This window comes from Hemitrygon akajei, chromosome 27, assembly GCF_048418815.1.
Source record: "Hemitrygon akajei chromosome 27, sHemAka1.3, whole genome shotgun sequence".
Taxonomy (NCBI): Eukaryota; Metazoa; Chordata; class Chondrichthyes; order Myliobatiformes; family Dasyatidae; genus Hemitrygon; species Hemitrygon akajei.
Genome location: NC_133150.1, coordinates 25,262,410 through 25,276,422, shown reverse-complemented (window position 1 = coordinate 25,276,422; position 14,013 = coordinate 25,262,410). Strand labels below are relative to the sequence as shown.

The 14,013-nt window shown below is 39.2% G+C and overlaps 1 protein-coding gene across 4 annotated transcripts in view; it reads right to left on the bottom strand.

Moving 5' to 3' along the window:
• Positions 1-14,013, bottom strand: part of kif21b (kinesin family member 21B) — a 163,077-nt gene that overhangs the window by 48,402 nt on the left and 100,662 nt on the right. For all 4 annotated transcript variants that reach the window (XR_012096484.1, XR_012096485.1, XM_073030485.1 and 1 more), the window contains exons 15-20: positions 11,520-11,719; positions 10,000-10,107; positions 8,911-8,979; positions 6,845-7,074; positions 5,526-5,676; positions 2,405-2,596 (exon numbers count right to left, since the gene is read on the bottom strand). Coding sequence is in view for 2 of the 4 variants with exons in the window: in XM_073030485.1 (XP_072886586.1) it covers positions 2,405-2,596; positions 5,526-5,676; positions 6,845-7,074; positions 8,911-8,979; positions 10,000-10,107; positions 11,520-11,719 (950 nt within the window). In the remaining 2 variants the exon portion in view is untranslated. The remainder of the gene's footprint in view (positions 1-2,404; positions 2,597-5,525; positions 5,677-6,844; positions 7,075-8,910; positions 8,980-9,999; positions 10,108-11,519; positions 11,720-14,013) is intronic.

The following is a 14,013-nucleotide window of genomic DNA, read 5'->3' as shown; positions in this document are numbered from 1 at the left end:
AAAAATACTTTTTTTTGGCATTTACATATGTTCAATTGTTCTTAACTGCTGGTCATCCATGCATACTACTCGCCTCATTAAGGTTATTGTTCTTTTCTAATTTCCATGTTTGTTGGGAGTAGTCTTTAATACTTAACACTTTCTTTACTACTTAACACTAACAAGTTAACACACCTAATGCAAAACTGCCACTGCCTGTAAGGAGTTTGTACGTTTTTGCCGTGACCACCTGGGTCCAAACCGATTGGTAGGTTATTTGGTCATTATAAACTGTCCCGTGATTAAGCTACAGTTAAATGGGGCATTGCTGGGCAACACAGTTCGAAGGGCCAGAAGGGCCTATTCCGTGCTGTATCCCAATAAAGAAATAAATAACTTTTAAAATGGATATGAATTTCTTTGACATTTTATTGGATGTTACAGTGCCTAAACTGTCTACTGAACTTCTTACAACACAGACAACATATTACAGATTGTTCTCTCATTGTAAAGATCTTTAGATGTCGAGGCCACACAAATACAAGTACTTATTTGCTTCTTTCAGAGACCATTAATTTTTTTGGGACGTCAGTGGATCCTAAAGCACTGAATGGGCTATTTGTCAGTTTCCAGGGCCTAGTTTAAAATTTAGCAGTTTCCCACCAGTACTACAATGAATGGTTTCTTTGGGAGTTCTACTGTTCTTAGCAGCTGGCCACTCATGGGTACTCCTGGCGTCATTAAGGTTAATGTTCTTTCATATTTTCTGTTTGTAATGAACATTCTTTAATACCCTACTCTTATCAAATGAACACACTTAGTGCAAAATGAGCTTTAAATACTGAGATTAATTTCTCCTTTGGAACCAAAAGCCTTCCAATTCCCCACTTTCCCTAACCCTACCCCAGGAAAAAGTAAAACTGTCATTGGTTGCTTTTAATAGACTTACTTGCAATAATAACAAATCTATCCAGGTTAAATTTCAAGTTTTAATTTAGTACAGGCTATTCAACTGACCTAATTTCACTTCACATCGACTATTTTAATATATGCTTTTCAAACAGTAACATTGGGGTTCAACCAGGTTACTATCAGATCGAACTTTTCTTGTAATGTTAACCTGTTGCTTAACTTATCAATTTGTTGCACTCCTCTTCCTACTACAACCTCCCTCTAGCATCTCACTAAATGAGCCAACAAGTTAGAATCAAGTGTAGCTGGTGGTTCGGAAGGGAATGGCTGGCTGTTCACCCCTCAGCTTGTTTTGGACTTGTGGTATATGTGACCTCCCACGCTACCGGTGGTTTCACCATTGAACTACTGATACGATGGTGTTGTCGTGTGGCCAAGTGGTTAAGGCTTTGGGCTGACGATCTGAACAATGTTAGTTCGAGCCTCAGCCGAGGCAGCATGTGTGTCCTCGAGCAAGGCACTTAACCACACATTGCTCCTACACATTTATAGCCCAGTGGCGGCGGCTGGTGCAGTATGGACAAGAACAGACTAGACAATAGCAGATCAACTCCCCAGGGAAGATAATACCCTCATTCACTTGAAAGGGGTCACAGACCCTATGGAGAAAAGCAAGTGCTACAACTGCTTACAATGTTCCATTTTATTTTGAGAATTCTAATTGTTGATATGTCAGCTTCAAATTTTACTGATTTTTTAAGAAAAAGTTTTATAGATTATTTGCATTTACTTCAGTAGCTTTAAAATGTCTCTTTCAAGTCAATCCAGTTTAATGTCACATGCATGAGTACGAAGAGGTAAAGGTACAAAGAAAAGTGTGCTTGAAGCTGTATCACAGGCACATAGGTTTATGTAACAAGCAGAACATAAATTATACCACATAGTGAAGGACAAGAGACTGTGCAAAAATAAACACAATCAAGGGCAGGCCGATGATCATGCAAAAGGTGGTCTGTAGTGCACTGGTAAAGGTATAAGGTATTCTGGCAGCACAGTGATATGCAGTTTGAGTTTTGCTTGTCTCTCTATGCTGCCTAAGCTTGTGGACATCTCTCAGTTGTGGGCATTTAGCTCAATCAGCCCTCCGACACTGGCAACGATAGGCTGTGGGCATGATCTCCTGGCAGTAAGTCCAGGCAATCCGTGGGGTCCAGTATGATCCAAGCCAACGCTGTACATTACCATTTTGATCTCATCTTATCCCAGTCAACCCAATTATTTTAGCCTTTGTGGTCAAATTCATTTTATACTTCCTTCCCCTATCCCAGAGGTCTTGTCTGCTGTTCTCATTTCACTGTAGATCATCCTATGCACGCACACACTCCCTTGCATGTGCCATTACACCCCTCTCTCCCACTCCTTGTATAAAGCTATTCATCATTTACCTTTACTTGTTTTCAATACCTACACACTTCAAGTGCCAAATGGCTGCAGATTGACTATGTCTAAGTACCTTCGTTTCTTCGATCTGCATTATGGTAGCCTGGCATTCAGAAATGTTGTCGTTAATATAATCAATATTTGCATTCAAAGTCTCGAGCTCCTCATTTATTTCCTGGATAGACCCATCTTCTGGATTTTCATTTTGAATCCGTTCCCTTTTCCCGTGTAGCACTTCCTGCAGGCCAATAAGTTCCTCTCGTTTCTGCAAATAAATGACAGAAATTGCCTGATTATTACTGGTTTTCAAAAGTTTTGATAGATGAGGAAATCCTTGTTGAAGCTCCTGTTGGACTGTGTCCTCACCTCTAGCAACCATTTGTTAAAGATCAGGTAAACAGTGAATGGAAACATAAGGAGATCCTATCAGTTACAGGATCAAAGATTGTCTAGGCTGTTGCTTATCTTGGTATACATAACAATGTTGTACTGCTCTGATACAGGTAAACACTTGTCACATCAAACCAGCATATGTGCAACAAAAGATATGTCCCATTATCAGTGCACTGAAATCAATTGCCATTGACTGCTTTAAAACACAAGAGAATATCTCTCCCCTCCCAATCTCACATCTTTGTAAGTCTGGCACATCCAGTCTTTTGCAGGAGGGGTGTATGACAACATTATTACAGAAGGACATAAGATATAGGAGCAGGAGTAGGCCATCTGGCCCATTGAGCCTGCTCCGCCATTCAATATGATCATGGTGGATCTGGCCATGGACTCAACTCCACCTATCTGCCTTTTCCCCATAACCCTTAATTCCCCTACTATGCATGAAATATTGTTCAATTCTGTAGGATAACTCTTGCAATTCAACTCGTTTATTTCTTTACTGACCTACTGAACCAATGCCTGGTCTAAACATTCCATGTAATAGATGGATTGCCCTGAACTAGTTACAAAGATAATAAGGAAGGTATTGCTACTGCTTATTCCATGCGGAACTAAATCAAGTCATGGCAGTAATCAAAGACAAGCAATAGAATGCAATGTCAAAGGAATGATCGTCCGATCTTTCCCTCAGCACAAGTTCAATATGCGTACATGTCACTACAAAACGAAGATGTCAATTTAGAAACTATTAAAATCAAGGAGGTGCTGAGCAGCTCGTTCAAGGAACAATCAAATTTAATACCTTTTGATGAAAGTTAAGCAAAATGATGCATCATCATTGCAATTCATTAAAATACTTTTGTTAAAATGGATTTAATCTGTAAATATGTGGGTAGATTTTTTTTTAAAAGACAGGTTTAATATAGCATGTTGTACCATTGTTTAAATTCTCACTGATTTTGAATAGGTTTAACAAATATTCTTCACAAAATTGTTTGAATATATTCAACCAAAACTAACGGTTCAAGAACTTCCACATATGTGATATAGTATTGTGCCAAAGTCTTAGGCACATGCACTAGCTAGGCTGTGTAAGACTTTGCACAGTAGGATAATTATTTTATGTATTGCACTGCACTGCTGCTGCAAAAACTAAAAAAAAATCCATGACATGTTTGAGAGATGATAAACTTGATTCTGATATGGGTTTCATTTGTGGACTGAGAGAGGTTGAGAAAAGGGGAAGGGAGAGGGAATGGAATGGGCAGCACCAGGTAGACATTTTGTAATAATCAATAAACCAATTGTTTGGAATCAAATTACCTTGCTCGGTGTCTCAGGGCTGGATGTGTCTGCATCCATGCCACATCCTGCCCCTGGCAATCCTCCTTTGCCATCAGACCCACACCTCCCTCACGGTGCTGCACCCTGTCATTCCCAATATCCTTTTCTCCTGCCACATTTTCAAACCCGCTTTCTGCTCCACATTGACAAATACAGCACTATGCAAACTTCCAATTCCAATGTGCTTTTTATGTCTTGTTCCAAGATGCAGTAAATCAAAATGGAGTTGAAGAAATGTGGGAGAACATTCCTCAGTATGTAAGAAATTAAGTCCCCCACCTTTCTTGTTAAGTCATTGTCAATTTCTTGGGCAAAATATCCTCAAAGCTACTATGAAGGCAAAGCTTAAAACAGACTGTTCTGGGTTTCATCAGAAAGTTGCCCTCATGAATTTACTCTGGCTGTGATTACAATTGGAGTATACTTGTTCCATTATACCAACTGATTAATTTTAGAAGAAAAGGAATGACATTGTACCAGGCTATCAAAGATTCCACTGAAAATGTTGCAACATCTCCAAAAAAATTGACTTGGTAGTTTATTTTGATGTATTTAAACAACCAGGACTTCAAGTATTTCACTCCAACAGCCTAAAGTACTGATTGCTTTTAGGTATCACTTTACAGAACTTTCATTATAATATGAAAAAAAAACTTTATGGTAAATCGTTAAATTCATTCTTCGAGCTGAACTGCAGACTCTTGTGCCTCAAGTTGCAAATGTGATTTGATAACAGGATGGTAATGGTAACTGGACATCCAAGACCAAAGATAACGACTTGTATCAAGTATTTCTTTAACTGAGTGAATTGAGGTATTCAAGAACAAACAGTGCAAAGACTGAAGCTACTGCAAGCTGGCTAAATTCAATTCCAAATCAGGTATGGATTTAAAATTAATAAAGGGTGAATAAAAGATAGCATTATAGAAGAAAAACAATATCAAGCAAATTCAATTAAAAATAATCATTGTTTAAATCTCTAACAAGAATTAAGACTCCACACATGCAATGGTTAAATTTTACTTTCAGAGATATTAATTGGCAGTGGTTAATGCTTAATGCACAGAATCTCTTACAGCTAAATTAACTGAATAAATGGGTCCAAAGTCATTTTGAATCAGTGACAGTTTTTACTTACTTCAGTTATATTGGGTAAAAAGAGCAACTCTTATACATTTCAATGATGTCGACAAAGAATGCTGTTTTTTTTTAAAGCTAAGTTAATGGCATTTCATATCCAGGAAAATTACTTAAAGATTTCCTTAAGTAGTCAAGGATCTGTCCTCACCTCTTGTACACCTCACTTCTTATCCAACAATGGTATGAATTTTGACTTTATTTTGGCAACAGCATTACACCCGAGATCCAGCAGTGAATTCTGCAGTACGGATTAGATACACGTGGAAAATAACCTTTAACTCTACATGCTTATGTTAATAAACCAATGTGAATACCCCTAGAAGGCGATTCATATCTGCTTCCAAGTTGGATATAGTCATCCTCTGCATCACAATGTCACTTATCCTGCTTTCCAGTGCCTGCCATTTTAGCCGTGCTGTTTTAGAAAAGTTCTCACCAACTCCCTTTTTTGGGTATTTGCTTTTTCTGTGGAATTAAAAAAAAACAACACATTTTAACAAAAAGACTTAGTAAAAGAGATACAGTGAATTTGCATTATTCACTGAGTTGTGGGAGAGCAGACCCCAAAAAAGTAATTTGATTTCATGAAATACATTTTAAACAAGTAGCAAACCATATAATACACAACACTGGGAAGCTAGATTTGCATATTGCTTAATAGACGCTGAGAGTGAATGTGATTTGAGTCCCTGTCTCCTCCAAGCAATTTATTTCTTTGCATGTACAGTATATTTATTTGAGGCAAAATGTACTGGCTTTATATCATAGTATTACATACTGTGCAGTATATATCATATTATTTTGTTAAATGTTATCATGATAATGATACTGGTTTCATATCACATTATTGATACTGGCTTACGTTATGCATGCTTAGGTCGGTGTAAAGATATACATTAATTTCTGATGCACTTACATGAATAAGACAAAGCCTGGAAGCAAACTAACAGCGACTTTAAAATAACTTCAGCGATCACTGAAAATAGTAGGAAACCAAATTACGTAGCAACATTGGCGGATGGTTTCCCAAAAAATGGACCACATCTATTCATTCTCTCTTCATTGCTTTTTAACAACCACGCAGCTTTTTATCAATAGCCTCTTCTCAATTGAGTAATGGACCTTTCATCAGAAACGATAGACAATTATTAAAAATATTTTTTATTCATTCACGGGATGTAGGCATCAACAGCTAAGCCAGCATGTATTGCCCATCCCTAGTTGGCCTTGAGAAGGTGGTGATGAGCTGCCTTCTTGAACTGCTGCAGTCTCTGAGGTGTTCAACCCATTTGAAGTTCTAACACCATTTTTAGAACTGAATTTATCTATTTAGTTCTCTCATGCAATTCAAAGCCAAAAGAATTGTCAGAACTTTTTATATTAACTGCCAGGTTTAATTTGGGGGAAAATTCTTCCTGTTTCTATGTTGTACTTTTTAGCAAAAGCTTTCAATAAGTCAAATTTTTAGTGCTGACAGAAGATTTATCCTAACCTCTTTTGCTGGATGCTTTTTTTCCACAAGCTACTGTGGTAGTTTGCACAACTCATCACCTCCATTTCTTTCTCTTACTGGAATTCATTAATGATGGATTATTGTTCAACTTTTAAGATCGCCTGTCACTTCCATACTTGCCTCACAGTTCTGGTTCCATTCACTGCAGAAACAGTTTCATTCCAAGCTGCATTTAACTTCTTGTTCCACTGCTTAACGATGTTGGACACAGACTTGGAGTGGGATTCTGGCTCTGAAGATGTAGTACTGGCTGAAAACTCCATACCCGAATCCAACATATTTTGCTTCCGACTTACACGACCAGCAACTCGGTTGGACATGGGTTTGGCTAACCTTCGAAGAGCACTGACCTAACCATGGGGAAAAAAAAGAGCTCAGAATAATAATTGATGAAAGAACTTGTTTTTAGGGTAAAGGATTCCTTTCTTCATTGCTGCCTCCTTAATGTATTTTTACTTCAGAAAACATTTCGCCACTCAAAACAATTTCACTATTTACCCGCAGGTAAAATAACCACAGTTCACTTGCTCTCTGTGTCTTCATTATTTTTCATTTTTTTTAGTTCTGACACAAAAACAGTGCACCAGGAGTATTACCCTCAGGAACAAATGCTCTGGAATAATGTTACATGCTATTCTGTAATTTATTTAGTTGCCCTCAAAAGATTCAGCAATGAGTAAAAGATTTCCTTCCCATTTTACAATTTTCAGCTATGCCTTGAAATAAGACATTTCCTTGACTTTACTAAGAATTAAAGTTTGATGAAAAGATCAAAATGCTTCACTTCTGACACACTAAATTTAAAAATTCCCTAATATGAAGAATTATCATTAAAATTGTAGTATTTTTACGGGTACAGTATACTTTATTTAGCTTGCATTTATATTATATAGCCTCCAACCTGATGGCATGAACATCAGTTTCTTGAAATTCCAGTAATGCCCCCCCTCACCATTCCCCATTCCCATTTCCCTCTCACCTTATCTCCTTACCTGCCCATCACCTCCCTCTAGTGCTCCTCTCCCTTCCCTTTCTTCCATGGCCTTCAGTCCTCTCCTATCAGATTCCGACTTCTTCAGCCCTTTATCTCTTTCACCAATCGACTTCCCAGCTCTTTACTTCACCCCTCCCTCCTGCCCTCCCAGTTTCACATATCACCTACTATCTTGTATTTCTTCCTCACTGCCCCTCCTCCAACTTCCTTACTTGGACCTCTCATCTTTTCCCTCCAGTCTTGATGAAAGGTCTCAGCCCAAAACATCCACTGCTTACTCTTTTCCACAGATGCTGCGTGGCCTGCTGAGTTTCTCCAGCATTTCGGGTGAGTGGCTATATATCAATATTGAATTCTATTGTGTCATTGCATCTTTACATCATTGTGTGGTACGAAAGCTGCAAGACCCTACAGAGGACAGTAAAAACAGCCAAGAGGACCATTGGGGACTCCTTCCCCCTTCCTCATTTGTGACATATCCTGGGAGTGTTGCAGACGAACGTTCCAGAATATTGTTGAGGATCCCTAACACCCATCGCACAATCTCTTTGACCCACTACCATCAAGAAGGAAATACAGAAGCATCAGGACTAGGACTACCAGACTGGGTAACAGCGTCCTCCCTCAAGTTGTGAGACTAATGAATACCCTGCCACCACCGAGGTCTCATCACAAAGACAGTGAGCTGTTTACCTGTGCTGTGCTTTACTACATGCATTTTCAATTATATTTTATTAACATATTTATAGTATAATATGTTGTTTTATTTGTTGTGTTTGACATATTGTGTGGGTGCACTGTGGTCTGGAGAAACGTTTTCTCGTTTGGTTGTATATATGTACAGTCAGCCTCTCTGTTCAACAACTTATTGAGTACTGACAGAGCACAGACACAGAATAAGGGTTGATGTATTCCAATCTGACTGCTATTGCAATCTCTAATTCAACATCGCAGCCAGTCATCAACTTTCCACATTTCCAACGACTGGCTCTCACTAAGTTGCAGCATTCTCCAAGATAAATAAAAAATAAATCTATTGCACCATTATTGTATCATTTTGCCCTGATGGTACAATGCAAGAAACAGACAGAGCAAGATTATTATAAAACAAAATAAACTCTCCTAAAGCACATTCAATTTAAGTTGATAATTAATTATTTTCTATTTGGATTATTCATGGCAATTTCCAAACCTCTTGTGTTTTTCTGCGTAGAACAAGTTCCTGTTGTCGTTTCTGAGACTCTAAAGCCCGGATTTGGTACTGAAATAAAAAATTAACAACAGCTTTATATCTAATGGCCATAAAGGCAGAATATATACGGTAACTAATAAATTGACTTTACTTAATCTTACATCGTTAGTGGATTCTGGTTAATTGGGCCATGATTAATTGGGGCAGCTGCTTCTTTGGGACAACTCTTAAAGAACAAAAACTCATCAAGAAAATATTTCCTTTGCTTATTTGGCATACTATGCCACTTAATTGGGGAAGGACACTGTTGCCGAATGGTTTCTAACTAGCGTTAGATGTGTACTTGTATGGCTGTTAGACAACTAGTGTTAGATGTGCATTTGTGTGGCCGTTAGACACTACACGGTGCTTAGAGTGAACAGGTCTTAAATAGCATCAGTTGTGTGTGTTTGTGTTCAAAAAAACAGTGATGTTTGTCACTGATAGTTGGAAAAAAATAAGCATTAAGACAATTCAGAACTGTTTTGCTCACTGCAGTTCCAAGTGTTCAGGCTTGGAGATGCCAGAAACAGCTGGGAGTGAAAATGAAAGGATTTCATTACTTCATCAAGTTAGGAACTACAAAGAATTTAAAAGTATTGACGATTGTCTTGAATGTTACAACAAGAATGAAGATTTGGAGGATGCAGCCACTGATAGCATTGTATGAAGACAGTCTGTTATATGCATTAGGTGTCGGTGATGATTTTGTTCACTTACAGTCAAACAGAAGAATGCGGCAGCATACAGTGGATGGACTATTAGGAATTAATACATAGCTGTATAGTAACATAGTAGCATTGATCACGATCTAATTTTTTTGTATTTTTTTAATGCATAATTTGTTACTCAGTTAAATGGTAGTTTGTCTTTTTTTATATATCTTTTTGAAATTTCGGCTAATTGAGACAGCCGCTTAATTGGGCCAAATTGTACTGGTCCCTATGTGTCCCAATTAACTGGAGTCCACTGTATATTGTTGGTCATCAATTTTGTTGCTAGAATTCATGCCTACTTATGATCATGTTCTCTCCTTTCCCCAGTACTTACTTCTTGCCTCCTCTGCTCCTTTTTCAGTTGTGCAATTTCACGGTTCCTTTTACTTTCAATCATCCTCATTCGTTGCTGATCTTCTCTCATCTGCTTCATGAGAGTTACCTACAAAATTCCAGGAGAAAACAAAACTAGTCATTGGGTGTGGGGGAATAGGTTTTCCACAACTGCTTAATCCCACGGTGTGGGTTTCCTCTGGGTGCTCCGGATTCTCCCAACATTCCAAAGGTGTATGGATTAGCAGGTTAATTGGGCTCATTGGGCCCTAAGTCCCTGTTAGTGTGCTGTATCTCTTAATAAGTAAGTACACAAACAAACTTGTAAAAAGAAGAAAGATCTCCTAAACATTCAATTCATTGCACGTACTGGATATTCAGTGTACATGACAGGACACCAAGTTATGTGACATCATTTGTATAAATTACAGCAATCAACAATAATTAATGGTCTCTGGAAGAATATAAAGTATGTCTGACCCGGTACTCATACAATATTCAACCAAAGACGACTGCAGCAGCAAACGAAATGGAATCACCTTAATGCATGGAAGCAACACTTCTGCAATTCCATTCTGATTCACATGAGAAGCAGCAACCGTTTGATGCAGCTCCATCACAAGGTATGTACTTACAGAGAGACCAGGACAGATACAGGGGAATTAGAAATGGTTCATGAATGTCATTTGTACTGATATGCAGTGAAAAGCTTCTCTTGCATATTCTTCATGCAGATTGTTACACGGTGCATTGAGGCAGAAAAAGGTAAAACAATAACAATGCAGAATAAAGTAATGTTTACAGAAAATATGTAGTGCAGATAAACAATAAGGTGCAAAATCATAACAAGTTAGATGGTGAAGTCAGGAATCTGGGTTTGAGTGCTCCATGGTCAAAGGCCAGTGATCCCTGTGGACAGATGTCAGGTTGGCATGCGCTGTGGATGAAGACAGCGAGGACAACGACTGGTGACCCCTCCCAACACCTCTCCCAGGTCAGTGAGTCCCCTTGGGTCTGAGAGTCCGGGATTGGAGGTCTGTGCGGACAGGAGGCATGAGGACTCACCATCCCCTAGTTTGGCGAGTTAGTGAGTCTCGAATTCAAGGCCTGGCTTTCGGGGGTCCTGTCATCAGTGAATCCTAGGGTTGATATCAAAGATAGAAGCCCAAAGGTCGAAGACTGAAATCAGTGAGTCTGAAGTCGAGGCCCAGTGGCCGGAGCCCTGTTTCTGCAGGTACACTGGGGAAGTCAGAGGTCTGAAAACTGTGGGAATGTGAACCTGCTAGAGGCATGGAAGTGCCTGTCTTGGGACTAGAGACATCTCTGTGAATGGTTGAGTTTAAGGGAGCAAAAGAGCTTATTTTGCTGCTGTTTACCAATTTCTTATGCCTACACTGTACTACTGCCACAAAACAACAAATTTCATGACGATAAACCTGTTTCTGATTCTATAATATCAGCTACAATGTATTCCATGTCTACAAGAGCAAAAGGACAAAATGATGCTAAAGAATATGTCACCTTGGTTTTCCTCATTTCAGCCACCTCACTCTGCAACTTCCTCAACTCTCGTTCGTAGCGAGTTTGATTCTTAAGCAGACGCGCATGTTCTTTCTGTGCCATCTGAAGCTTCTGGAGCTCACGATTCATTTCCTTTAGCTTTTTCTCATAGTCCGCCTTAATTTTGCTAGCTCTTTCTTCCGTGTTGCATTCCATAGAACCTGAACCAAAATCATAAATATAATTGTGTTATTTACCAATTTAAAGTGCCACCTGTATGTGGAATATTGGCATGGCACCAGGGTGCACAGTCATTTTGTTATGATAATTTAGGTTACTTTGCATATGGGATCTTTTTTTGCCTATTGACATTTGCAATTTCAGTGGTGCCTTCACAACTAGTAAATGGTTTATTGTTGTCTCATGTACCGAGAATTCTGGGAAAAGTATTTGCTTGAGACTGATCATACCATACATAAAAATATTCTGGTACTATGAAAGGAAATAAAAACAATGCAGCGTACAATTTTACAGCGACAGAGAAAGTGCAGTGTGGGTAGGCCAATAAAGTGCTTCTTGATGAGATATTACACTTTGTGTTGAGAAATTACAAGGACATAAATTAAGAAATATCAGATCTCAAGTTGAGTTTCTGATCATTATTCCTCAGTGTACTATCGCTGCCTCAGCTCACCTGCTGCTTGAAGATCTCAAAAATCCACAGAATCTTTGAAATCAAAAACATTTATTATCAAAGAATGTGTAAATTATACAACCTTGAGATTTGTTTGCTTACAAGTAGACACAAAGCAAGAAACCCAAAAGAACCCAATTAAAGAAGAAAAAAACAGACCAACACCTGATGTGCAAGAGAAAGGGGGGGAAAAAAACACAATTCTGCAAACAATTGAAGCTAACAACATTCCGAAACAAATTGAGACGTCAGACCCGAACCCCGGAGCAGGTCCAAAGCCTTGGTTATCAGCTCATCATATTAGTGGGCATGCAGCACAGCAGCCGGGGCAGTCTTCATAGCTTCAGCGCCATGGAGAAAGGAGTGACCATCGCAGAGAGTAAGCAATATCGGCTCTTGCCTCCGATTTGGGGAAGCGTTTAAACTGTAAACAGCAGATCATATCTCACACTAGGACCCGGCTTGAGACCTAGACCACGCTGCCCAGCAACTTACTCTGGGCTCAGATTTCACTGCCCGGCCTGAAGCCACTCTCAAGCTCTTCAAATCAGCGCCTAGAACGATCCGATCTCGTGCCCAGGCCAGTTGTACGGGCGTCCTAACTCCTCTGGCCCAACTTCTCCCCTCCAAATGGCTCACTCCATCTGCATCGATTCTGCAACACACCATCTCGGTTCATCCCCTGAACTTCTCACACCACTCCCCCCCCCCCCCCCAGTGTCTGCAGCAATAATTTAACAAAATTTACCTCAGAAAAGACTTTAGTGATGTTTTTAGTTTAATATCTTGCCTTTTTTTCCAACTACCAGTAAGCTGTCATACACGTTTGGTGGTGTCATCTTAACCACATTCATGTCTTCAACATTTCTTTCCTTGTCCAGTGCAATTCACTCCTACCTGGCCTCACTAGATCAACTCTCCATAAATTTGAAGGCATCAAAAATTCTGCAACTATGTCTTAACTCTCATCAAATCCTTTCCCGTTAATTTATTAATCAGGAAAAGGGTGTGCTGCTTAAGACCAACAGTAATTACCCATTAATAATTGTCCCAGAAGTGGTGGTAGTAAGCTAAAGTATGAGCTGCTAAAACCCTTCTAGTGAAGGTACACACAGAAAATTGTTAGGTAGAGAGTTCCACCCTTTAGATCTAACAACAATGGAGCAATACGAATAAGTTTCTCAGATCAGGATGGTGCAAGACTTGAACGTGAACCTGAAGGTGGTGACTTTACCCCAAAGTTGTTATCCTTCTTAGGAGTAGAAGTCAAAGTTCTGGGAGATAAAAATAATCCAGAAAATGTTATAGACACTCAAGTCAGTCACTATCTAGGGATGGAGAAACACAGTTACCATTTCAGGTCTGAGTCTCTTCAGCTCTTTGCAAAGATGAGCTCTGCTTCATTCTCTACTGTTATTGGTTGACCTGTCCAGTGTTTCAAACATTTTTGAATTTTATAATTATATTGGGAAATACTTATGGTGTTGTTGTTGCCTGAATGAGTTACGATAGTTCATTTGGTAAATAGCACACAAACAGATCTACAGTGATCTGTAAGCGTAGAGAATTTATATTCAGAGAGGTGGATGGGTGCAAGTCAAACAGGTTGTGGTGTCCTCAATGGTGTTGAGGTCCTTGAGTATTATTGGAGCTCCACTCTTCTGCAGAAGTTCAGGGTACTCCACCACGCTCCTGATGTGCCTTGTAGATTGTGGAAAGGCACCCGAGTGTCAGTCTTTTTTGGTCATGGTACTTATTTGGGTGGTCCAGTTTATTTTCCAGACAATAGTAAACCCCAGGATGTTGATGGTGGAATTCATT